At 36.5% G+C, this 24,642-nt stretch overlaps 1 protein-coding gene across 1 annotated transcript; it reads right to left on the reverse strand.

The window, feature by feature from the left end:
• Positions 1-5,675: 5,675 nt before the first annotated feature.
• LOC118829155 (pancreatic triacylglycerol lipase-like) lies at positions 5,676-23,981 on the reverse strand. The gene is made up of 12 exons (XM_036736121.1): positions 23,936-23,981; positions 20,819-20,973; positions 20,047-20,172; positions 16,671-16,805; positions 15,318-15,429; positions 13,929-14,048; positions 13,711-13,830; positions 12,839-12,957; positions 10,664-10,793; positions 8,972-9,080; positions 8,249-8,413; positions 5,676-5,739 (listed from the first exon to the last, which is right to left on the reverse strand). The coding sequence occupies exons 1-12, from the start codon at positions 23,979-23,981 to the stop codon at positions 5,676-5,678; spliced, it is 1,401 nt and encodes a 466-aa protein (XP_036592016.1).
• Positions 23,982-24,642: the final 661 nt, after the last annotated feature.

Below are 24,642 nucleotides of genomic sequence, written 5' to 3' on the forward strand. Positions count from 1 at the left end.
GCCCTAGCACATTTTTTTTAATGTTAACTTGCCCAGTTTTTATGCAACTGTACAATATTAAAGGTAAAAGAAACCTAAGTGAACTTCTAGTGTAACCCCCACATGTTTGTAGGTGAGCACTTCAGATGCAAATGAGAGCTATTATAAGAAAACCAGCTATTATCATTAGAGAATAATGATGATAGCTAATATTTGTATAGCCCTTTAAAGTTTGCGAAGTGCTTTACATAGATTATCTCATCTGATACTCAAAATAACCTTGTGAGGGAAGTGCTATTCTTATCCCCATTTGACAGAAGAAAAAACTGAGACTTAGGTTGTGTGACTTGTCCAGGGTTGAACTCAGGTCTTCTGATTCCAACTTCAGTGCTCAATCTACTGTGGTCTTCCCCAAACTCACACAGTTAATTAGTGACAAAACAAGCCCAAGACTACAATTTTGTTGTCTCTTCATCCAACATTTTTTTTCATGATCCTGTTCCTTACATTTTATTGCTACGTATTTAGGACTTCACTTGGAATTTCTGCTTTCTTAAAATAGTATTTCTTTTTAAATAGCCTGTAATTAATATTTTTCATTAAATTAATCTGTCCTCTGACTCAACCTGCAATTTTTCCAAATTTGTAAATTTTGTATCAAAAAAGTTATATTGTTTATGGTTACTCCACCAACTTACAGCTCACTATCATGATGTTTGACAGTTTATGAAATGTTTTTCCCATAAAAAACTTTATGAAGAGTATAATGATTCCCATATTATAGTTGAAAAAGCCAAGGCTTTGAAAGTATGAGATATTTGACATGGGTCACATGTTGATATAAGTAGAGCCTGGAATGGAACCTTTCTTCATATTGTGACTCTAATCCCAATACTCTTTCAACTGTATGATATTATTTTAATATCATAAATTCAGAGCAGGAAGGGACTTTAGAGGCCATCTAGTCTAACACTCTCATTTTCCAGATGAGGAAACTGAGAGTCAGAGGGACTACAGGGTTTGTGCAGTCACACACCTGCGAAGCATCAGAAGTGGGATCTGAACCTAGATCTTCCTGACTTCCTCATTCTATGTACTCTGCCGTACTATCTCGATATGGTTCATGTATGGGAGTGAAACAGTGAAGTAAATGTGTCTTCCACATTGTTAGCCTCTTGATTCTGTACCCTCTCCTCCCTCCTTTATTTTCTTGGCCACAGTACATGGAAATGATGTCTTCAAGCCCTCCAGGAGCTTGCAATCTATAGAGCGGGGCATAACACACAGAAGAGAGGCAGGAGAGTGATTGTGGGGACTCTAGAGGTTAGCAGGTGCTGGGTCATCCTGTTCTGTGGAGCTGAAACCTGGCAGAGCAGCAGATACAAAGTGTGGGGGCCAAAGTCCAGTTTCTGCCCTCTATAAAGGAAGGCATTGGGAGACGTTTGGAGTTCCTCCCTTCAGGCCTCCAATCAATAGGGAGAGATAATTTGAACTGAATTGTCTCCTTTTTTGTTCCATTCCTAAAAGTCTTGCATCTATTCTGCTAGCAAAGTTTGGAAACATCCTTCCTTAGAAGATAGTTTGTACCAACAAGGTTGCTAGCAGCTGCTGTGGAGGTGAAAGGCCTACAACCAGAGCACACAGGAGGGCTGCTAGCACAGCTTCTTTGATCTGCTTTTCTAAGGAAAGCAATTTTAAGGGCTTTACAATCTCACTTTAATTAAACATACATATAACATTGACTTATTTCAGGGGAAAAGCCAGCAGCCTGAACTTCAGAGAGAATACAAACAGAAATTATAAACAGATCAATTAGACAGGCTTTTGTCTCATTAAAACATCACATACATAGTTACCAGAGGGAGAAGCAAGAATATCTGGGTTTTTCAAAGCTGGATGTTGGGGAGAGAGGGTTCCATGAAAGTTACCCAGAGTCTCCTCTGGTCAAATCACATGACACTCTTTCAGTGAGTAAGAGCTCCAAAACAAAATGCCAACCTCAGATCTTATACACCCTTCTCAGGGTCAGAGGGCATCATAATCATGTGACTCAAACCCATGTGAACTAGACTTTCACAACACCAACAGTGTTTCAGTCTCCAGATCTGTCATATTATCAACATGATGGTTGGAGCTCTACCCCAGCACTGTTTTGATTTGCATGTCTCTAATCAATAGTAATTTAGAGCACTTATTTTTCCTATAAATAAAGATAGTATTTATTATTTGAAAACTACCTGTTCATATCCTTTGACTATATATCAATTGAGTAATGGTTTGTTTTCTTATGAATTTGGCTCACTTATCTACACATTTGAGAAATGAGGATATTATCAGACACACTTGCAGTAAAAATTGTTTCCCAGCTTTCTGCTTTCCTTTTAGTCTTGGATGCATTAGTTTTGTTTGTGCAAAACCTTTAAAATTTAATATAATAAAAATAATAGATTTAAAATCTTGTAATGCTCTCTATCTCTTGTTTGGTAATAAATTCTTCCCTTCTCCATGAATCTGACAGGTTAAACTATTCCTTACTATCCTAATTTGTGTATGGTATCAACCTTTATGTCTAAATGATTTACTCATTTTGACTGTATCTTGGTATATAGAGTAAAGTGTCAGTCTATGTCTAGTTTCTGCCATACTTTTTTCCAGTTTCCTCAGCAGTTTTTGTCAAATGGTGAGTTCTTATTCCAGAATCTTGGGTCTTTGGGTTTCTCAAACACTAGGTTACTATGGTCACTTGCTACTGTATCTTATGCACTTAATCTACTTACCAGATACTTTTGTTGATTACTGCTTTATAATATAGCTCAAGATCTGGTATGGCTAGGCCACCTTCCTAACATTTTTTTCATTAATTCTCTTGATACTTTTGACCTTTATTACAGGTGAATTTTTATTATTATTTTTCCTAGGTCTATAAAATAAATTTTGGTAGATTGATTGGTATGGCACTGAATATGTAAATTAATTAGGTAGAATTGTCATTTTTATTATATTACTCAGCCTACCCATGAACAATTGATGTTTTTCCAATTGTTTATATCTGACTTTGTGTGAAAAGTGTTTTGCAATATTGTTCATATAGTTCCTGGGTTTGTTTTGGCAGGTAGACTCTCAAGTATTTTATATTGTCTAGAGTTATTTTACATAGAATTTCTCTTTTTATCTCTTGCTGCTGCACTTTGTTGCTAATATATAGAAATGCTGATGATTTGTTTTAGTTTGCTTATATATTGTAACTTTGCTGAAGCTGTTAATATTTCAAGTAGTTTTTTGGTTGATTTTCTAGGATTCTCTAAGTCTATCATTATATCATCTGCAAAAAATGAGTTTTGTTTCCTCAATACCTATTCTAATTCCTTCAATTTCTTTTTCTTCTCTTATTGCTAAAGCTAAAATTTACAGTACAATATCAAATAAGAGTGGTGATGATGGACATCCTTGCCTCACCCTTGATCTAATTGGGAAGACTTCTAGTTTATTATTATGGATAATACTTGCTGATGGTTTTAGATAGATACTACTTATCATTTAAGGAAAGCTCTAATTATTCCTATAGTCTCTAGTATTTTTAATAGGAATAGGCACTGTATTTTGTCAGAAGTTTTTCTTTGTCTACTGAAGTAATCATAAAATTTCTGTCGATTTTGCTATTGATGTGATAAATTTTCTGATATTGAACCACCTTTACATTCCTGATATAAATGCTCTGGTCATAGAGTATAATCCTGGTAATATATTATTGTAATCTCCTTGCATTTTTTTTTAAATTTTTGCATCAATTTTCATTAGAGAAATTGGCCTATAGTTTTCTTTCTCTGTCTTAGCTCTTCCTGGTTTGGGTATAAGGACTATATTTGTGTCATAAAAGGAATTTGGTAGGTCTCCACCTATTTTTTCCAAATAGTTTATATAGAATTGGAATTAGTTGTTCTTTATATGTTTCATAGAATACACTTGTGAACCCATCTGCCCCTGGGGTTTTTTTTTTCCTTAGGGAGTTCATTGATGTCTTATTCAATTTCTTTTTCTCAAATGAGGTTATTTAAGTAGTCTGTTTTCTCTTTTGTTAATCTGTGTGATTTATATTTTCATAAATATTCATTGATTTTACTTTTTCAAATTCATTAGCATAGAATTAGGCAAAATAGTCCTATTGATTGTTTAAATTTCCTCTTCATTGCTGGTACAATTACGCTTTCCATTTTTGATAGTGGAAATATGATTTTCTTTGTTCTTTTTTAAAATTAATCAACAGTTTATTTACATTTTGGTTTTTTTTTTCATGAAACCACCTCTTATTTTTATTTATTAGCTCAATAGTTTACTTATTTTCAATTTTATTACTCTCAACTTTGGTTTTCCAATTTGGATTTCCAATTTGACACATAATTGAGGCTTTTTAATTTGTTCTTTTCCTAGCTTTTTTTTGGTTGATATTGTATACCCAATTAATTGATCTCTTCTTTCTTTATTTCTTTGATGTAAGTACTTAGAGAATTAAAATATCTCCTAAGTACTGCTTTGGCTGTATCCCACAAATTTTGGTATGTTGCCACATTGTTCTCATTCTCTTTAGTGAAATTATTGGTTATTTCTATGATCTATTCTTTTGCCCATTTATTCTTTAGGATTTAATTATTTAGTGTTCAATTAATTTTTAATCTATCTTTCTGCTGTCTTTTATTGAGTGTTAATACCAGTGGCTTGTTTCAGGAAGCAGATTTGATCCATTTTCTACATGTTAGTATGTTAGCAAATGGGATGTGCCCTAACGCAAGAGAAAGGTTTGAATTGAAGCTTTTTAAGCAATGAAGTTATATATATATAGATATATATACATATATACCTATATATATATATACACACATATATATTGTATATTATATATAGTACATACTGTATATTGTGTGTATGTATATGCGTGTGTGTGTGTGCAGAATTTAACTTGTCATCTATATATTTGAAAATGGCATCCCTTACACTCAACCACTGAGATAACCATCATATATGTCCTTATGAAGTTCTCATTTCCTCCAGCTGCTCACGAATCTCTAGATAACCCTTATTTCTCATCAGTTTCATTGTGATAGATAATCTGCCTATTGTTTTTCCATTTCTTTTCACTGAAGTCAAACTAAACTTTCTTGGTCCTTTTTTTAAAATCTTGTACTAAATCTCTTCCATTCCTGTCTATCATATTCCCCAACCCATTACTTAGTTTCATTTCAATCATGTTTTCATCTCTTCAAATGCCATCTCCTCCAAGAAGTCAGATGGATTGGTGAAAAATGGTGCAATTAGCAAAAACAATAGAAAAAAATGCTCATCTTCTCTTCCTAGTAATAGTGTAAATGTAGAAAATGCAGGAATTACCTATTTTGCATTCAGTCTGGACAGGGTAGTAAAAAAATACAGATAGTAGCATTACCTAAATGAATAATGATCAGCAATCAATGATGACTAATGTTGATTTGCCGAATCATCGTCATAGGGAAATATCAAGAGATAATTTGGGAAATTCAATAAATGTTCAGATATAGTTCTAGAACATACCCCTAATTTAAAATGTTTCGACACTAAAATTGCAATGAAAATAAGGTAGATATTAATGATGAATGAATACAATGAACAGTTTTACATTTGCCTTTTATTACTACAGGAAACAATGATTTCACTTTAACATGCTTTTAGCAAGCATTGAGAGTTAGCAGAACTTCTTCTCTTACAGTATCACTGCTACAGAACTTGTACCTGTAGAAAAAAATGGACCATAAACTATAATTATCTTATTACTTTATACATATGCATCTATTTAGAGCTATCTCACAGCATTTTATATTGTTCTGAAGCTTTTATATTTTTTCTCTAGTAAAATGAGTGATATCTCCTTTTTTAGAGTGTTAGCCCCTTTTTCATAGGAGTTAAAGATGGAGGAGACAGTAGTATAGAAGTCATGTTGAGATCAGGGACCATACCTGGGAGAATGTCTTATACATAGTAGGTATTTAATAAATGCTTGCTTGAGTGGATTGAATCTACCTTAACCCTCTGATTTTACTACTACTACTATTACTACTACTACTACTACTACTACTACTACTACTATTAGTACTACTACTACAATAACTAAGTAACATTTATATTGCACGTCCTATGTCCCAGGCACTGTGCTAAGCACATAACAATCATCTCATTTGACCCTCACAACAACCTTGGGAGGTCGGTGACTGTTATTATCTTTATTTTACAGATGAGGAATCTTACACAAACAGAGGTTAAGAAACTTGCCTAGGGTAACACAGCTAGTAAAATAAGGCTGAATTTGACCTGACATCTTCCTGACTACAGGCCCAACGCTCTGTCCACTGTGTCACCTAGCTGCCTTATATGAGCAACATAAGTCCTGGAGATTTAGTAACTCCTTTAGGTTCACACTTGTAGCAAAGATTTTGCATCCTTCAAAGCATCCAATTGAGAGCCTTGATTATAGTAGGTACTCAATAAATGCTTTTTTTTACAGTGTCTTAAAGAATAAATATAGATGATTGGTTGGCAATCCTCTATCTGAGAGGAAAGTAAAATGGACAGAGGAGAGGGGTTATGGAATCAAAGCCACTGTTGTGAGAAGGGGAGAGGGTACTCGATGTTTCACAAGAGCTAATTTCTAAGTTTTGCTTCAATTGTGTCCAGCTGAGGATCTTCCAAGTAACTCCAAGAAGTATAAGGCCCAGAGGACAGGGAATGGACTTTGTGTATGTATTTTAAAATATTGCCAACTATTTAATATGACATTTCAGAAATGAAATTGGCCACAACACTGACAGGCTTTAAAGATACTGACAGGACCCATAATCAATCAGTAAAAAATCAAGCAGGTATTTAGCACCTACTATATGCCCTGACTGCACTGTGCTAGGTGCTGGTCAAGGAAATGTAGGGATATGGAATGTCTCCAGAATAAAGGAATATCAAGAATAGATTGAAGAAAAAGTAGAAATAAGTCTATTTTTTCACGGAAAATACCTCAGGTAACAAGTACTTTTGGTACATAATTTTGTAGTTAATGTTCTAGAGAGGAAAATATTGATAGCTTCAAAATACTATCATAGAACCCTTATGCACCTTCTGTGCTGAACACTAGGTAACTCTGGAATGCCATTTGGGAAACTGAATTTGAGCACAATACTGTATATTCCCTGAAGCTCCTGCTCTGAGGACAGTTACAATGCTCAATTCAGTTTAACAATTAAATCATCGTTTATTAAACACCTAGTATGTACTATATGCAAGACACTTTGCTAAATCCTGGAAATTCAAAGGTAAGAAAAAAAATCTTTAAGAAGCTTTTATTCATCCTTGTGTTTTCTTCTACCTTATCCAGTATTTAATGGGTGCTCAGTAAATATTTTCTAACTGTTAAATAGATATATGAAGCAGTACAAGAAACCAGCACATAGTAAAATATTCCTTTCCTATTTGTTTTTTATGTTTAGCTTTTCTCATATTTTAGCAGTGCTTGAACTACACTAGACATTACCAAAAACACATGGATTGGGATTATCTTGGCCAAGAAAGTATGGAGGAAGAAATTGGTACATGACCATTAAATGATTATACTTATTAGTAGCCAGGCATTTACCACAGATTAATTCAACCACGATTATTTTGCAATAACTACATTAATGAATTACTTCCAAACACTAAGATAACATGGCACAACTGTGCTATATTATTATTCAGTCAAGAGTGTCCTTAATGGTATTTACCACATTGTTCTGTGGAACTAACTGCTCTATCCCTTAACTTTATATTTTCCTAAAGCCAATGAAATGTTTGCTACTTGCATGACATTTTGTTAAGTTTATTAATCTCTCTGAGCCTCATACAATGAGGGATGTGGATGAGTTGATTTCTAAGGTTGCTCCCCTCTCTAAATTCTGTTATTCTATACTCCTTTGAAGTACATTAAGTAGTGACTTGCTTAAATAATTGGAATTTCACAATGGTAGAATCTCAGGGTCAAGCTCTGACCTTTCCATGGACTTTAATTGGATGACCCAAGACCAACCAACACACATTTGAAAGTTCATTTTTCCTAAAGTAAATCATCATCTCATGAAATAATTTACATACAAGCTAAAGGTAATAGGAGAAGACTCCTGAAACAAATCTATGTCCCAGTAGATTTTCTGGTGAACACATTACAAACATACCTCTCCGATACTTCATGGCTGTCTTAGTTCCCAATAAAACTACTTACGTTTCTCCATCTGAAGTTTGTACAGTGATCGTGGATGCTCCTAGTGTGGGCCGGGTTAGACTGATCAAATTGTTGTCCCAAAGAAATTTGACTTTTTCAAGGGTTCCAACATTAAGATCTGAATCAAACTCACTACTATGTGTAGCATCTGGTTTTAGACTCCCACTTGGAATACAAGTAGAGAACAAATTCAATTACAGGAATCTCTACATATATCTTTATTTATAAAATCTATGCATGATACATATTTTGCTAATTAAATTGTGTTTCCAATGTATTAAAGGCAAAAACACACACATAGTTGTTATTTATGCTCCAAATGCCCCATAGTATTTTAACGTTTTAGTCACAACTTCCTCCTAAAATTTATTAAGTGATGACCTCATTAAACCTCTTTCCTCTATCTGTTGTGTTAGCAACATAATTATTTACTGATTACAAATTAAGCACCTGCTGAAAGAATAAAAAAAAGTCCTCTTCTGAAATAAAATTTAAAAAATTAAAGTAGTAAATAGTGATGCACCAAAGTTAGAAACCAAATTCTGAAGTCAATTTCAGTGTGTAATATTGAAAAGGAAGTCTTGTGATTAACTTCATAAAATGTATATCTTAGTACTAAGTCAATTTTCATAGCAATGAAAATATAACCAAAAATTTGGATAAAAATCATTTATGTGAAATAATAATTCCAACATTTAAGCTATATGACAATATTGAACTTACCTGTAAATTTCATATTGCCTGCTGTTTCCATTACTTCCAAACAAAGATACTAGTATTTTTCCAGTAACCTTGGTTCCAGACAATGTGACAGTTACCTTATACCTCCAACCTATAGAAAAGGTAGAAATAGAAATATGAAGAAATAAACGTATGAAATGTATAAATATAAATATATAGAGATTTCAGTAAAACTTAATTTAGATGGTACTAATGTGAAATATATGATAATTTAATTATAGTATAGTATACTTATGTATTATATATAATATGTAATATAGTAATTCTTATTGAATGCAAAGTTTTAAGTAATTCTTTTCAAATTTTCACTTCTTACTAATAAAATGAATTCAAACAAAAGTCAAAAGTTACCTTCTCCAGCACTCAATCTACTGTGGTGTTGCCCAAAGTCACACAGTGACAAAACCAGCCCAAGAATTCAATTCTGTTGTCTCTTTTCCAATATTTTTTTCCATGTTCCTCTTCCTTACATTTTAATGCTACAAGTTCATGACTTGACTTGCGATTTCTGCTTTCTTAAAATAACATTTAATTCTAAATAATCTTTAAATAGTATTTTTCCTTAAATTAATCTTTCCTCTGATTCAACCTTCAATTTTTCCAATTTTTATATCAAAAAAGAAATTTTGTTTATGGTTACTTTGCTAAATTAGAGTTCACTGTCATGATGCTTGATGATTCCCCCCATATCGTAGATTAGAAAGCCAAGGTTTTGAAAGTATAAGTTATTTGACAAAGATCACATATTAATATAAGCAGCTAGCAGAGCCCGGAATTGATCCTTTCTTCATATTGTGACTCTAATCCTGATACTCTTTCAATTGTTCGATATTATTTTAATATCATGAAGTCAGGGCTGTAAAGGACTTTAGAGGACACCTAGTTTAACACTCTCATTTTCCAGGTAAAGAAAGTAAGAGTCAGAGAGATTAAGGGACTATTCCAGTCACAGAGCTAGTAAGGATCAGAAGAGGGATTTGAACCCAGTTTTTCCTGACTTCAAGTTCCTCACTCTATGTACTCTGCAACACTATCTCAACACGTCTTGTCTAAGAAACACTACAATCCTGCTAGGTCAGTGTAGGGGCAGAACGGTGCAGTAAAAGTGTCTTCCACATCTTTAGCTTCTTTGTTCTATATTTTCTCCCTTCTTTCAGAGCACAGTGAAATTATGTCACATTCTACCATATAAAGCTATTCTCAGCTCCTTTATATACTCTCAGCTATGAATAAGCTGTTATTATTCCTTATAGAGTCCATCTTTCAGCAGCTATTGGGAAAGGAGCTTAAAAACTGTCCAAACTGATGTTTTTTAAAATTCACAAAAGAAAACATGGGTGTATGTTTAAGGACCCTGAGAGCAGGTAGCACTATCACAACCACGGAAACTAGGAAATTTATTTTGTGAAACCTCTGGATATTTGGCAATTTGTTTCAAGCAGCATCTGAAAGAAGCTGGGCAGTTTCTACACCCAACACATTTAACGCTGCATCCATGCTGTGGTGTCATCCAGATTTCTCTAGCACTAGCCACCTCCTCCAAATTGGCCACCTGTATTCAGTAGTCATCTCCTAAATAAGGTCATTCCCTTCCTGTAGGTACTGGAGAAAGTCTTTCAGTCAATAACAATTTCACAGAGCTTTGGAAATGAGGAAAATCAAATGGAAACTTACGGGCAAAATTACTGGCTTCCCCAGTGTTGAGATAAAAGACCTGTCCCACTGCAGCCGTTTTACCAGCATATCTGTCAGCATAGTGGCCCATCTGGGGACACCCTCCAGATGAACAAGGGAAACATTTGTTCTGATGAAAATACATAAACGGTTGATGAGAACATGCTATCATTCCAGGTTTTACCTCCCTACACTCACCCCATCCATTCAATTATCTAAAAAGCAAATATCATTCTGGTACCTTATTAACAGGTGGGAAAAAATAATCTTACTTCTAAATATGTGGCGTAATTATTCTATCCTCTAGACTAAGACTGCATAATATAAAAGAATGTTTGTGGAACTGGTAGCTTAAATTGAATGATGAAGGCAGTTTTCAACAAACTTATACTAGTGAGCGTTAGCATACCCTAACAATGGAATATGGAATTATGACCTTTCCTTGCCCCAGCCAATAACCATAGATGGCATTTACATACCACATCAAGTTTAGGAAGTGCTTTACATGTGATCTTTCCTTTTGTCCTTACAGCACAACCTGTGAGGTAGGTGCTATTATTATTTCCATCTTATAGGTGAGGAAACTGAGGCTGAGAGAGAGTTAATTAGTTGCCCAGGGTCCCATCACTACTAGCTTTCTGAGGCAGAATTGGAATTCAGGTGTTTCTAACACCAAATCCAGTGAAGTGTCTATTGTGACATACCTCCCAACTAAAACTCAAGATGTTTTTACTTGTTAAATGACATTCATCATTGATCATTTTTACAACGAAATTTGTATGAACTAAGGAAAAGCTAGCTTTTAAAAGTAATTGAGTGAACAGTATCAACATTTGGGATCCAAGATCACAACACAGTAATGCTGCACTAGATATCTAAGCAAACTTTTTTTTTTCCTAAAAGCTCTGTTTTTTCTAAAGCTCTGTTTATACTATGCTACAACACTAGACAAAGCTAAAAAATCCAATCTATTATCAGGATGTTCAGATAATCCATATTTTAAAAAAACTTTCTGATTTTAATTATATTTTTCAATTTGGTAGCAGATAGACATTAACTTAGATTTTTATCTTCTCTCTTGTTTTCAAAAATGGCTTCCAAAGAAAATTTCTAAAATGACCCTAAATGAAACAAATACTTAACCAGTACTTCTAAGGGAAGGGAAGGTTGAGGCAATCATTAGGGTAATTTAAACCAAAATGACAATTTCCATATTTCCCCTTAAAAATGCAAATATCATTATGTGATTAAAATTCTTTATGTGTCTTAAAGTAGAATCACTGTGTAGCAACATTTATTCAGCAAATAGTATGAGCGGAAACAATACTAGAAATCAATAAATGCTACAGCTAGAAGGATCTTGGAGGAATCTGGAACTCTTTCCTCATCTTCCAGGTAAAGAAATTGGAGCCCAAGAGATAATTAATGCTTTAGGTCACATGGGGTCAGAACAGGACTGGAACCAAGGTCTTCTAATTTCTAGTCCAATGTTCTTCCCACTGTATCACAATGTTCTGAGCTATTCTACAGTGATCTGGGGAGATGGGAGACTTGGATAGACTCCATCTGCTTGTTCTCCAGGACTGAAGGAATTGAAGGTGTTTAGTTTGGAGAAAAAGAGAAACAGGAACCGCTTAATAGATATTTTAAGAACTATTAAATGAAAGAGATTAATAATATTTAATTGGGTTGTAGTGGACAGAATCAGGAATTATGAGTAGAAGAGAAAAGAGGCTACATGATAGTAAAAAATATTATTAACAGTTAGAATTTCCAATAATGCAATGGGCTGGTGATGAGTCCCCCTTGATGAAGGACTTTAATAGTCCCTGGATGGTCACTTATCAGGCATGTTGTAATAAGGATTGCTTTCAAGTATAGTTTGCATTCAATGGCCTCTAATGGTCCTTGTTCCTCCCAAGTCTGTTATTCCGTATAGAAAAATATGGAATTCTGATTCTTGACATCTAAGTTCATTTATAAGGAAGCTAATGGTAAGGAAACTCCCTCTCAGTGCAGATCAGCAGCTTTCCAGATCACTGAGAAGTTAAATTACCTGTCCACGGTCAAGCTAATGTGTGCCAGTGGTAGGAAGAGAACCCAACATTTATAGACTTGGAACCCAAGTTATCTATGCAGTAGCTATGCTGATTCTCATGGAAAGCAATAACTTACTGCCTCAAAATCATCATAGGAAGCACAGGAATATCCAGAAAAACCATCTGGGTTGAGGATGCTATCTGAATAATACTTGTAACTTCGCAGGTGATTACATGCTGCAAAATCACGAGTTCCTGCGAAATTAGATAGGATCACACAGAAAGTACGTTGTATTATTTATTGGATCCAAAATTATTACTGGAAATTAATGACATTTACATAAGTTATAGACTTCATAGATCACAATCAAACTTTAAGGACATATCACACTTTTTAAAAGCTATGTTTATGTTTCCTGATATAGTCAGCTATTACTAAGTACTATCAGATCAGGCTTCTCATTTCATCAGTATAGGGAGCTCCTGGAAAGAGAGATCCTTGACCAATGGAGGTTGACACATTGTCTTCAAATTGGAGGGAAAACTGGGCTACCAAGAGGTTCAGTGACTTGCCCAGCATCATACAACCAGTACTTGTCAGAGGGAGGATTCACCCAAGGTCTCCCTGACTCTGATATCTGCTCTCAAGCCACTAGACCACTCTGGCTCTCCAAAGGAGTTAGTGCTTACAAAAATGGGGCCAAATATATATGAGAGGGGAGAATCCATTTTGAGGCATAATGGATATATTTGGGTTTGGTAGTTTATTGAAGGACAAGGTCAACTCACCCAATGAAAATCTTTCACATATCCATTTCCTTTCATAACTACATATCCTCACTCTATGAGGAAGTTCTCATACAACAGTAGAGTATTATGGAACAGACTTTAAAATCCATAGTTTCACAGAAGACTAAGGCAAAGTATTGGCAAGACATCTCAGCAAATTTGACAAGATGGTTATATGCATTTTGCTGCTAACTTTTGTTATATGCTGAATGGATTTACCTTCCCAGATTCCATTTATGTCTACAATCTGAGAAAGGATATTCTTCTGACATCCCGGCATTTCCTCTCCTCCATTTGGGAAGAAATCGAGGTGTCCCACAATTTGACTCATTCCAAAACCTAAGACATTTGAAACAAGTGTTAAGTGGGTTTGAATGCATTGCCAAACACTTAATTATGGTTCATCAGAGTTGCAAGATATGAGTGGAAGGGCTCACCTATGTTAGGGATCATAGGAGCAGCATCTGTGTGAATGACATCAACAAACAAGGCATCACTGGGATCCAATCGAACTTCTTCTGGGGTGTCTTGAAAGTAAGGCTCAGCAGGATCCAATCCTAGGAGAAATATTGTTATATTTTAGTTATATTCTTTTATCTCAAATAACATAATCCATTATCAAGTGGCTAGTACAAGATAGTGTATAGAGAGCTAACTGCCCAGCAGGAAGACCCGGGTTCTATTCCTCCCTTTGATGTGTCATCTCTCACACTGGATGTACGACCCTGGGCAAGTAACTTAACCTTTAAATGTTTTAGGCAACTCTCTAAGACTATAAATGGTAGAGAAGCTGCTGACCCTGAAATGCTCACTCCACACCCGAGAATTCTCTCTATTAATGAAATCTCAGTTCTAGGCCTTACCCATAAGAATTGTTATAAAAAAAATCTGTAGATACATGCACTTTCATTTGGTGTTATGTAATAATAGTTTGATAGTTCAGAATTAAGTAGTGCTTGAGGGTATATAATACATTTCCCTAACAACATTCCTTTAAGATATGTAATTTGAGTAATTATAATCTCCTTTCTGCAGATGAGGAAACTGAGACTAAGAAGGTTAAGTGACTTGGCCCCAGATCTTTCATGAATAATCGTGGGGAAAGATAGTGAATTTCTTATTGTTTTTAGAATATCATTGACTCTTTTGTTGCCATCTCTGTTATAAAAGGAATTTTCTGAGCATCACAGAATTTACCATGAAGTTTTAATTCATAGGAGGGAGGGATAACAAGTTTTAGAATTGTCGATCCCTTGAACCATATCATGGTTGTATTAAGCTTGAGGGAAATAGAAGGATGGGGTAAATTTGGCCTCCCAGGAGAAGTTCAGACTTTATTGAGAATTTCTCTCCTTTAAACCCTGTGAAAATACCAGTTAATTTTTTTCTAAATATTCCCACATGGTGGTCAAAATACAAATACAGAATACAGATTCTCCAGAGAATCCCTAAGTTTTGCTGATTGACAAAACCATCATATCAAAGACAAAGGAAAGGAAGAGATAAAAGTCCAAAACAGCTTTTTAATCAATGTTCCCAAAAATTTCATCTCATGTCAAGGATGAGAAAATCTTTATGAGTAAAATAATCTTATTTTCCCAGGACAGGAAATGTAGTCCTGGCATCAAGGCTCTCTTCCAACAAAATGCACAGTTTTATATACATGTTACCTATATGATGCTCATAGTAGACAAAATCAAGGAGCATTTTAATATTTTACATAACACTTAAAAGCCCACCAAGTTCCCATCATGTTGATCCTCATGTATTAATTATATGACGGCAATGTTAGCACAATGGTGCAGATTTCTCCATTTTAATCCTACCTGTGATTCGTCCAAGGAGACCATTTGATCTTTTCCCAGCCTCTCCAGCAATATGGGATCCCAGACTGTGACCAATGACGTGGACATTGGAAGGAGAGTAATCCAACTCGTTCTGATGAGAGAAAAGCTCTTCAGAAAGGGCTAGGTTGGTATCAGTGACATGTTCATGACACAATTCTTGGGAGTCTTCATTGAGACCTGCCTCTCACTTCTCCTTAACAGAGAAATAATGATATTTCTAGCATTTCAATTCGGGGAGAATATTAAAATATTCATGATCTATGGCTTTGATTCTGTACTTCTTGTCTTAAGCAGCATGTTTTTGAGGTGATTTTGTCATGTTTTTGAGAAGTGGAAGATTTGATACTAAACTCACCATTTAGAATTGTTAGAAGCTTCTCAAACCAAAGATTTAAAACAGGAAGTGGTAATAAGAAATTACCCAGCCACCTATACTTTGAATCTAAGATATTTCTCATGTCTTTTAGCGACAAAGATTACAGATCATAGGATCATAGATTCTGTGGTGAGAGGGCCCTTGCAAATCATTCAGTCCAACCATTTCCATATTAAGAAATGGAGACCCAGAAAATTGGCTAGCATCAGCTTATACAAGGAAGTTAAGTAGTAGAGTTGGCATTTGAACCATCCTCCTCAGACCCTAAATCAAGCATTCTTTCTAGTGTGCCCCACTGCTTCCCAACATTTCCTAACAGCTGTTACTGACACATGCATAAATAATTTGCCCCTTGATAACTATCTAGGCACCATAGTTTAAAAAACTAGCAAAATTTAGTCAACCAACTAGTTAAAATCAGTTGTAGGAGTTTGGGGCTGGGTTATGCGAAATCAAACTAGTTGCTTGATCATTTTCTGAAAACAGATGAGCAGTCAATTTAATCAAAATGGAAAAAAAGAGGTCTGTGTTCATAATGATAATAATAAGAAGAAGAAGTAACATTCCTATAGTTCTTTAAATTTTGCAAAGCCCTTACCAAATAGCCTCATTTTATCCTCATAGCAACCCAGCTAAGTATATGCTATCATTACCCCCACTTTGTTGATGGGAAAACTGAGGCAGAGAGAAGCTAAGTGACTTGCCCTTGGTGACACAGCCAGTCTGAGCCCAGTTTTCCTAATTCAAGATCTAGCACTTTATCCACTGAGCTGCCTTCATCTTTGTTTGCAGACAAAAACCCAAATGTAGACACATTACTGTTCCCTTCTGGTCAACCAAAACAAACTAAAACCTTTGTATACAAAGGTTGATGATGACCTCCAGCAATACTATGTGCACAGCATCCAGAGGACAATGGCTAGAGTGTATGAGATAACATGAAGACATCTATTTACCTTGAGATAATCCACAAAATAGGCTATTTCAGCCCCTACTACTTGAACATTTTGTGTGGCTTGGACATATAAAGTCCGTGAACCCTTTTTCCAGTCCACACAGATGCAGTTCACCTCTTCCACTTCAAGCAAATTCTAGAACAAATACAACAGAACTAGTCAAACCATCAAAATCTGTTTTTACATATCACTAACAAGCATAATGAACTCTATTTTCTATTCATGGTTTGTTCAAGATCATAAAAGCTATGAAGAATTACATCCATTCACAATACTAAAACATTTTAAGGCTGGTACAATATTGAATTACTGCTCTTTGACATTTAACATTCCCAGCTATTAATTTGACTTGGCTGAAAACTGGTATCTGAAGTTCAGCAAGGACTCTACTGAGGGGTTCCACTGCAAGTGGAGAAATGTGCCTCATGGGAAACGGCAGAAAGTACGATAGACAATGTGTTGCTGTTATTAAGGAATAACAGGGTCAGGTCTATGTACAGAGATTTCCCATAGCAGGCCCTTTAGACACGAGTATAGTTGGTAAGTGAAAAAGTTTGTTAGTTTCTTTTTACAATATCCTGTTTTCAGTGAAACTAAAGGGATTTTTGGACAAACCCACATAATTTTCTTTACAAGTACATCACTGGAAAGGTATTTCACATGAAGAAATATCCTCCAGATATGTAATTCAAATATTAAGCCTTTCTAGACATGTGTACCTTCCTACAAAGCCATAACTAGCATGGGGCAAATGGGGCTTTGCTCTAGGCAGCTGCTATCCCAGGTAGGAGAAGAAGAGGAATGTGGGATGCAATCGCCTCTGGCTGCAGTCTTGTAGTTATCGTTGCCTTTCCTGGAGATCAGCTTCCTCTCTCTTCCCAGTCCCAAACCTAGTAAGTAGAAGTGCTAGGACTGTTTAGGGTTGTCCCCATGGAGAGTCATGGTTTTTCTGTGCCACCATGGCCCTCACCCTCCCAAATGAATTTGCCACAGAAGCATTTGTCTAGTTATGACTCTGCTGGTCACTCCAACCCTCCCATCTTGGCTGCTTCACAGAAAATTAGGCTTTCTGAGAACCCAGGCAATCAATGTAAATGTTTGCTGCATCGAATTGAACTTTGATGAATGCTTGAAGAGAGGGGCATGGAGGAGGAGAAAAAGAAAGGTCTCTTGATTCCTGAGAGCCATGTCCAATCAGCAGAGCCTTGTGGACCTGCTCTCTCATACAACAAGCCAGAGTACACCTGGAGGAGAAGCCTTGAAGAGACTCACGGGTCGGAGCCTATAGCCTCGAATACCATATGTGGCCTTCCAGGACCTTGACTGTGTCAAAGTTTTATAGAAGAAATCCTTTTATTACAGGGACCTGTTCTTTGAAGTTCTGTGAAGGGCTGCCTTGAGCACCTAGAGGGCAACATATGGTCTTGAAGCTGCAGGTGCCCCACTCTACTAGATATTCATTGGACAGCCTTTCAGCCCTCCTATGCCTGGCTTCAGAAGTCTAGAACACAAGCACTTAAGGTCTGTCTCCTTAGTAGCCTTGCTGTCTCAAGAAAAGAGTCACTGCTCTTTGAGAATGTTAGAGGAAGTGAGAATTATAACCATTAAAGTACTGCACAAGGTATATCAAGGCTGAAAGGAAACACTAGAATAATACGAGCTAGCATTTGTATAGCATTTTATAGTTGCAAAGCACTTTACATATGTTAACTTCATTACATCTTTACCTTATCTCCATTTTATAGATGAAGAAACCAAAGCTGAGAGAGGTTAGTTGACTTGTCTAGGATCACTCAGCTAGTGTCTGTCTAAGGTAGAATTTGCACTCAGATCATCCTGAATCTAAGGGCAAAACACCATCCACTGCACTACTTGCCCTGCCCTGCCCCCCCCAAACTTACATCATCTAGTCAAACAGCTTAGAGGAGAATCAGGAGCATCTGTCATCATCTGTTCTAATCCCCTGATTTTAATGATGAGGAAACCAAAGTCCAGAGAAGTAAAAATGTCCAAAGAGCACACTCTTAGTAAATAACAGAGTTAGTATTTTAACCCAAAAACTACAAATCCAGGGCTTATTCTCCATGCTCCCTCTCTTTTCAAAGAAGAAACTGAGACCTAGACCTGGAAGATGACTTGGAAAAGGGCACAGAGCTAATACATGCTAAAGTGAGCATTAAGCTCCCAAATCAGTGCTCTTTCCATGTGTAATTCCTACCGTGTTATAGGAAATTTTGTGTCTATGATGTTACACCAAATTGAGGATGTCAAGAAATGTTCCATTGTATCGTGCATCCTGATTTGCAGGAAAAATAATTTTATAATGTTTCTCCTTCATTGTTATCTTGATTTTCTCTCATTAGTTTTCATTTGCTACAGAAAACTAGTGTAGTTCATCATGCATAAAAGTGTGAAATGGGTAGATTGCAATAAGGCAATTGGCATCATCTCCATGATCACTGTGGATTGCCCTTCAATGAACTAAATTATAGCAAATGGCCAGGGTCCATCATGATTCCCACATACAAATTGAGTAATTAATAAATATCTTATTAATAATCCATGCAAATGAATGAAATGAAGGGATTAGCCATTAGGCTAAACCTCTGGAAATGGAAATGACCTATAACTGTTTTGTTTTGGGAGTCTTGGATAAGTCATTGATCTTCTCAGCACACAGTAGGCCATCAGTTTATACTTTCTGAATGAGAGAGTGAATTAATGAGTGTGGCCATAATACTATTTTTTAAGATCCTTGGGCTACTGGAAACTGACTATATTTCGTTAAAAGGCAAAATCTCTTAGCTCTCTTTTTACAACTTTTGTGATCAGAAGGAAACAATCATTTCTAGGTTTAAAACATAGAAATCAGAAGTAAAGATCAAAGGGATGCAGGAGGTGTACACCTTTAGCTTTCGGTGAGAAGTCAGGGAGCAGAAATCAAGGCTGATGGAATATTGTTCTCCTTTGCCAAGTTAAATGTTTCATTTGGGAATCCAAGGCTCATGAGAAAGCCCTGACAAAACACGAAGAGAGTATCTTCAGTGGCAACATAAGAGTATAATCAGGGGCAAAATGGCAAGGAAGAAAGAATGTTGGTCAGGGAGTCAAAAGATCTTGCTCGCTTCTTGCTTTACAAACTGACCGTAGGATCACAAGTAGGAAGCATCAGAGGCAGAATTTGAACCCAGTGCTTTTGATTCTAAATCCATTGCTTTTTCCACTATACTTCACTAATTTTTGGCCGCATGCACATACACAGAATGAAGATAATAAAACTTGTACTATTTTCCTCATAGTGTTTTTGTGAGGAAGGGCTCTATAAGATTAGGATAAGAGAATAAGAGGGTAGAGTGTACTATTGCTGTTATCCTACCGCGCACATGTTTGTCAGCCAGTCTTCTTCCCCTTCGTCTAGGAAGCCGTGAACAATAAAGCGAGTTATTCTATTCGTGTTGAAATTAGAATTCTTGACAGCTGCCACATTGTCTGGAAGAATTTCCTGTGTTAAGAAGAAAAAAATCCATATCAACCTCTCTGTTTTCTGAAATGTGATTCTTTTGATATGAGAGGAAAAGTTTCTGAGAAAGGGGTCTTTTTCATAGCTACACTGACACTACTGCAAATCACAGCCTAATTGCTGAATACCACAGGACTCTGCCATCGCGTAGGAAACACAGTGTGATATATAAGCTCTAACAATGATAGTGGGGGCAGTTTTAACGTGCAAATATATGACCTGGAAGGAGGAGTAGATCCTTAACTATTCTATTTAAGGCAATTATTGATATTTAAAATACAGAATATAGATCTTCAATTTGTTTGCACAGTTCTTTATGTATGGTCTTCCCCATTAGACTCTGAATTCTTCCAGAGCACAGACTGTTATTTTTCCTTCTCTTCGTATCCTTGGCCCTTAGCACAGAGCTTGGCACATAGAAGGTGCTTGTTGGTATAACTTGACATATAATAGTGACTCCCTGGAAAATTCATGGTAAAGTTTGATCTTATTTTTTAAAAAGTCCCCCCAAACTCCAACTGCCTTCTCTGGGCTATGTTCAGTGAGGAGCTAGGAAGTCTAGCCAGCCTATCGTTTCCTCTGAATAATATGCACAGGTCAGAAATCTTAAAATAGTAGCAGGATTTACCTGATAGTTGTTTGGGTTTTCATTGGTATACAAAAGGAAACGGGTGTCAATGTCTTCTGGAGATGAGGGGAGCACTTTGAAAGGTCTTTGTGCAGTGCCACCCCATGGCTTATCATCTGTAAAGCATCCCACTCTTGAATAGCAGACTTCACTTCCTGTAATCACCCAAAAAGGAGCATCTCAGTAATAAATTAAACTAGAGGTAGTTTTAACGAGTTCTCTGTTACACACAAGGAGGACTTGTTAAAATAATGTTTTAGATTTTACTTCCCTCTCCTTCAAATCACTAAATGCTTAAAGTGTCTCATTCCTCTTATTGCCCTGGTCAGACCTCCACACAAACCAATTTGTTTTGTTTTGTTTTGTTTTAAATCCCACCATTTCTGTGCTGGGTTAATGGGCAATAGAAATGGGGGAAAGCACACCCTAGCCAATCATTTACAAACATGTTACTTTTTATTTTATTTTATTTTATTTTTTGGGGAGAGGGGAAGGGAAGGCAATTGGAGTTAAGTGACTTGGCCAAGGTCATGCTGCTAGTAAGTGTGTCAAGTGTCTGAGGCCTGATTTGAACTCAGATCCCCCTGACTCCAGGGCCGATGCTCTACTCACTGCGCCACTTAGCTGCCCCAACAAACATGTTAAGCACTTACTATGTGCCAAATACTGCTAAGGCACCTTAGTACTGGATGTGGTGGCCCACACCACAGACCCTGCTACCAGGGAGGCTAAACTCGGGCTCAGAAGTTCAAAGCTGCAATGGGCTCAGAGTACCCGAGAGATGTGAAGTCCTTGGGAGCATGGGGCTGGCAGGTTGCCTAGGGAGTGAAATGACACAGGTCAGAAACAGAATAGATCAAAGTTTCCATGTTGACCAGTGAAGATTAGATGAGGCCAGTGAGTAGCCCCTGTCCTTCCAACCATCAAAAAGAAAAAAAAGGATTATTGATAGAATGGTGCAGTAGGACAAACTTTGTTTTTGTAATTTAAAGAAGTAGATTCTAATTCCAGTCCTGACAACTTGCTTTAAAAACATCAAGTAGGGGTAGCTAGGTGGTGCACTGAATAGAATACTGGCCCTGGAGTTGGGAAGACCTGAGTTCAAATCTGGTCTCAGACACTTTATATTTATTACCTATGTATCCTTGGACAAGTCACTTAGCCATGATTGCTTTGCCTCACCCTCCAAAAAAATAAATAAAAATAAAAAACTTAAAATAGTATACAAATGTGATTTGTATTTGTTTTACTAGCTGTGTGACTCTAGACAAGTCACAGCAACTCTGAACCTCAGCTTTCTTGTTGCAAAGTAGGGATGATAATAATGCCTAATAGAGTTGTTTGGGAGATCCAGTGAGAGAATATGTATTTCCAGCAGCCTACCACACCTGTGAGATCAGTCCCTTAAATTCAACATGATTCCAACTGAACTTCTTCCCCCATAAAATCTGCCCCTCTTTTAACTTGTCAGTTTCTGTTAATGGCAGCACCACCTTCTCAGTCTCTGATTCTGAAATACCCAAAGTCATTTTCAATTTTTTTCCCTCCTTCATCCTCTACATCAAATCAGTCGTCAAGTCCTATTTATTTAATTTCTATACCATGTCCCACATCCTGCCTTTCATTTCTGCTACCACCACAGCTTTCCTATTTTAAATGTTTCATCACTTCTTAGTTGGACAATAGCAATCCCTTTTAATGGGTCTTCCTGCCTCCAGTCTCTCTATTCTCTCTCTTATTATCTTGATAATGTAACCTTTAAAATGATTCTTATAAAAAACCATCAGTGATCCCCCCCCCCCACTGTCTAATGGAGAGAAGTCCTTTTCTTTACTTTTAAAGCTCTCAACAATATGATTCCATTCTTCCTTTATAGACTTATCTAATTCTACTAAGTATCAATTCTCTTCAAATACTCTTAGTCAAACTAGACTATTAATCATCCCTCAGTGTCATCCTGTGTGCTTCATGTACAGTCAGGAGTATGAGTAGAAGACTGGGCTTGGAGTCAGAAAGACTCAGACTTAGTCTGAGCTGTGTGACTTTGCAAAGTAATTTAAGTTCCCTGAGCCTCATTTAAGAAACTTTGAAATGAAGGGATTAGAGTAGATGGTCTATGAAGTTCCTTCCAGCTCTAAATCTGATCATCCTTTCCTCATACTTCCCCTTTTTGCCCCTCTTCTTTCCTTCACTGCGCAATTCTGGTGCTGCATCCTTAAAAAAGTCTTCCCTAATTCTGCCAACTAGAAGTGATTTCCCTATCCTCAAATTTCTCATATCACTTTGCTTTGATCTCCTCTTTGCATTTAGCATATTCTACCTTGCATTACAGCTCTTGGTGTACGTCTCATCTTCCTCGTTCCATTTTATGTCCTTAGGGGAATGAACTACATTTTCTCCCTATTCTGTAATACAGTGTTTGGTATATAGTTGTTATTCAATACATTTCTTTTAAATTGTGCTGAACAGCAAAGTAGTATCCACATGTGAACCTACATGTTCTTCCAGTCTTATGTGACTGGCAGAGATGCTCTCAGCTCTAATCAGGATTGAACGTGAGAGCTTAAATTTTATCTAAGATGCAGAAGACTTTCATCCTTTGGTCCTAAACAAACCATTGCCACAACAGTCACTCAGGATGGAGGACAGGCAGGCTCAGCCCATGAGCAAAAGCAATTCTGAGGTTAGCATAATTCTGGGCTTGAACATCACAATGTCAGTGAGCTCCTCCAAAGAAAATATATTCAGTGTTGGCAATGCTACCAGAATTTAAAGTTAGAACACTATACCATGGGATATTTTTGGGCCATCCTGTAATTCCACGGGTGTAGGGATATTATTGTGAGGAATTCCTTCAACAATGTAGATCAACAACCACTGCTCTGCAACTTAGTCTTAGATAGTTACCTAGAGCACAGGGAGATTAAGTTACTTTCCCAGGATCCATGCAGCCAGTATATACCTGAGGTGAGACATGAACCAGGCTCTCCCAAAGCAGAGGCTGGCTCTCTATTACATCAGACTGTCTCTATAGAGGAAATAATTCTGAACCATTTCACAGACTGAGACACACAAGGGACTTACATGTCCAACACTGACATAAACATGGTTTCTTACCTGCCACTGTGCCCAGTAGCAGAGACAGTGTCCAAATGAGCAGCATCTAAATAAAGTCAAATACATAGTTGAGTCTTGGTAGAGAAACATAACAAAGACTACAATGATTTATGTTCACTTGATTTTTTTCAATTATTCTGTTTTGTTTTGAATAATATGCATAATAAAACAGGTCTCAAAAAGGTTTCCCCCACTCACCATGGAAGTTCTGGCAAGTCCCATGCTCTGCTCTGAATAGCCTGTAAATGTCCTTTTATAACAAAATCTTATCTTCTGCTGGCATTGCCATGGGAAAGGGGCACAAAAAATAGGGAAGCTGCCAAGTGTATATTTCTAATTTTAATCACAGATAAAACCAGATAGTGGGTAAATTTTCCATAGTAATTATACGCAGGGAAAGAAGGTTAGTAGGTGCAAAACAGTCTTTGTTAATCTTCTTAGTAGTTGCTCATATTCAACAAACATTCAAAATATTCCCCAAGCATAGAGTACATGGAGGGATGTAATACAAAATCAGGCTGGAGATCTAGGTAGGAAGCAGATGGTGGGGGGCTTTGAATCCTGCAGATAAAATTACTGAGGAGTCAGTGTTTTCTCCTCAGTAAAGGATGACTATATGAGGAAGCTCCTGAGTTTCATTTTGTAAATAATGACTTTGAGGTTATTATGGAACATTTAGGAGGAAATGTCTAGCAAATAATTAATAT

The sequence above is a fragment of the Trichosurus vulpecula genome, chromosome 8 (assembly GCF_011100635.1).
Source record: "Trichosurus vulpecula isolate mTriVul1 chromosome 8, mTriVul1.pri, whole genome shotgun sequence".
Taxonomy (NCBI): Eukaryota; Metazoa; Chordata; class Mammalia; order Diprotodontia; family Phalangeridae; genus Trichosurus; species Trichosurus vulpecula.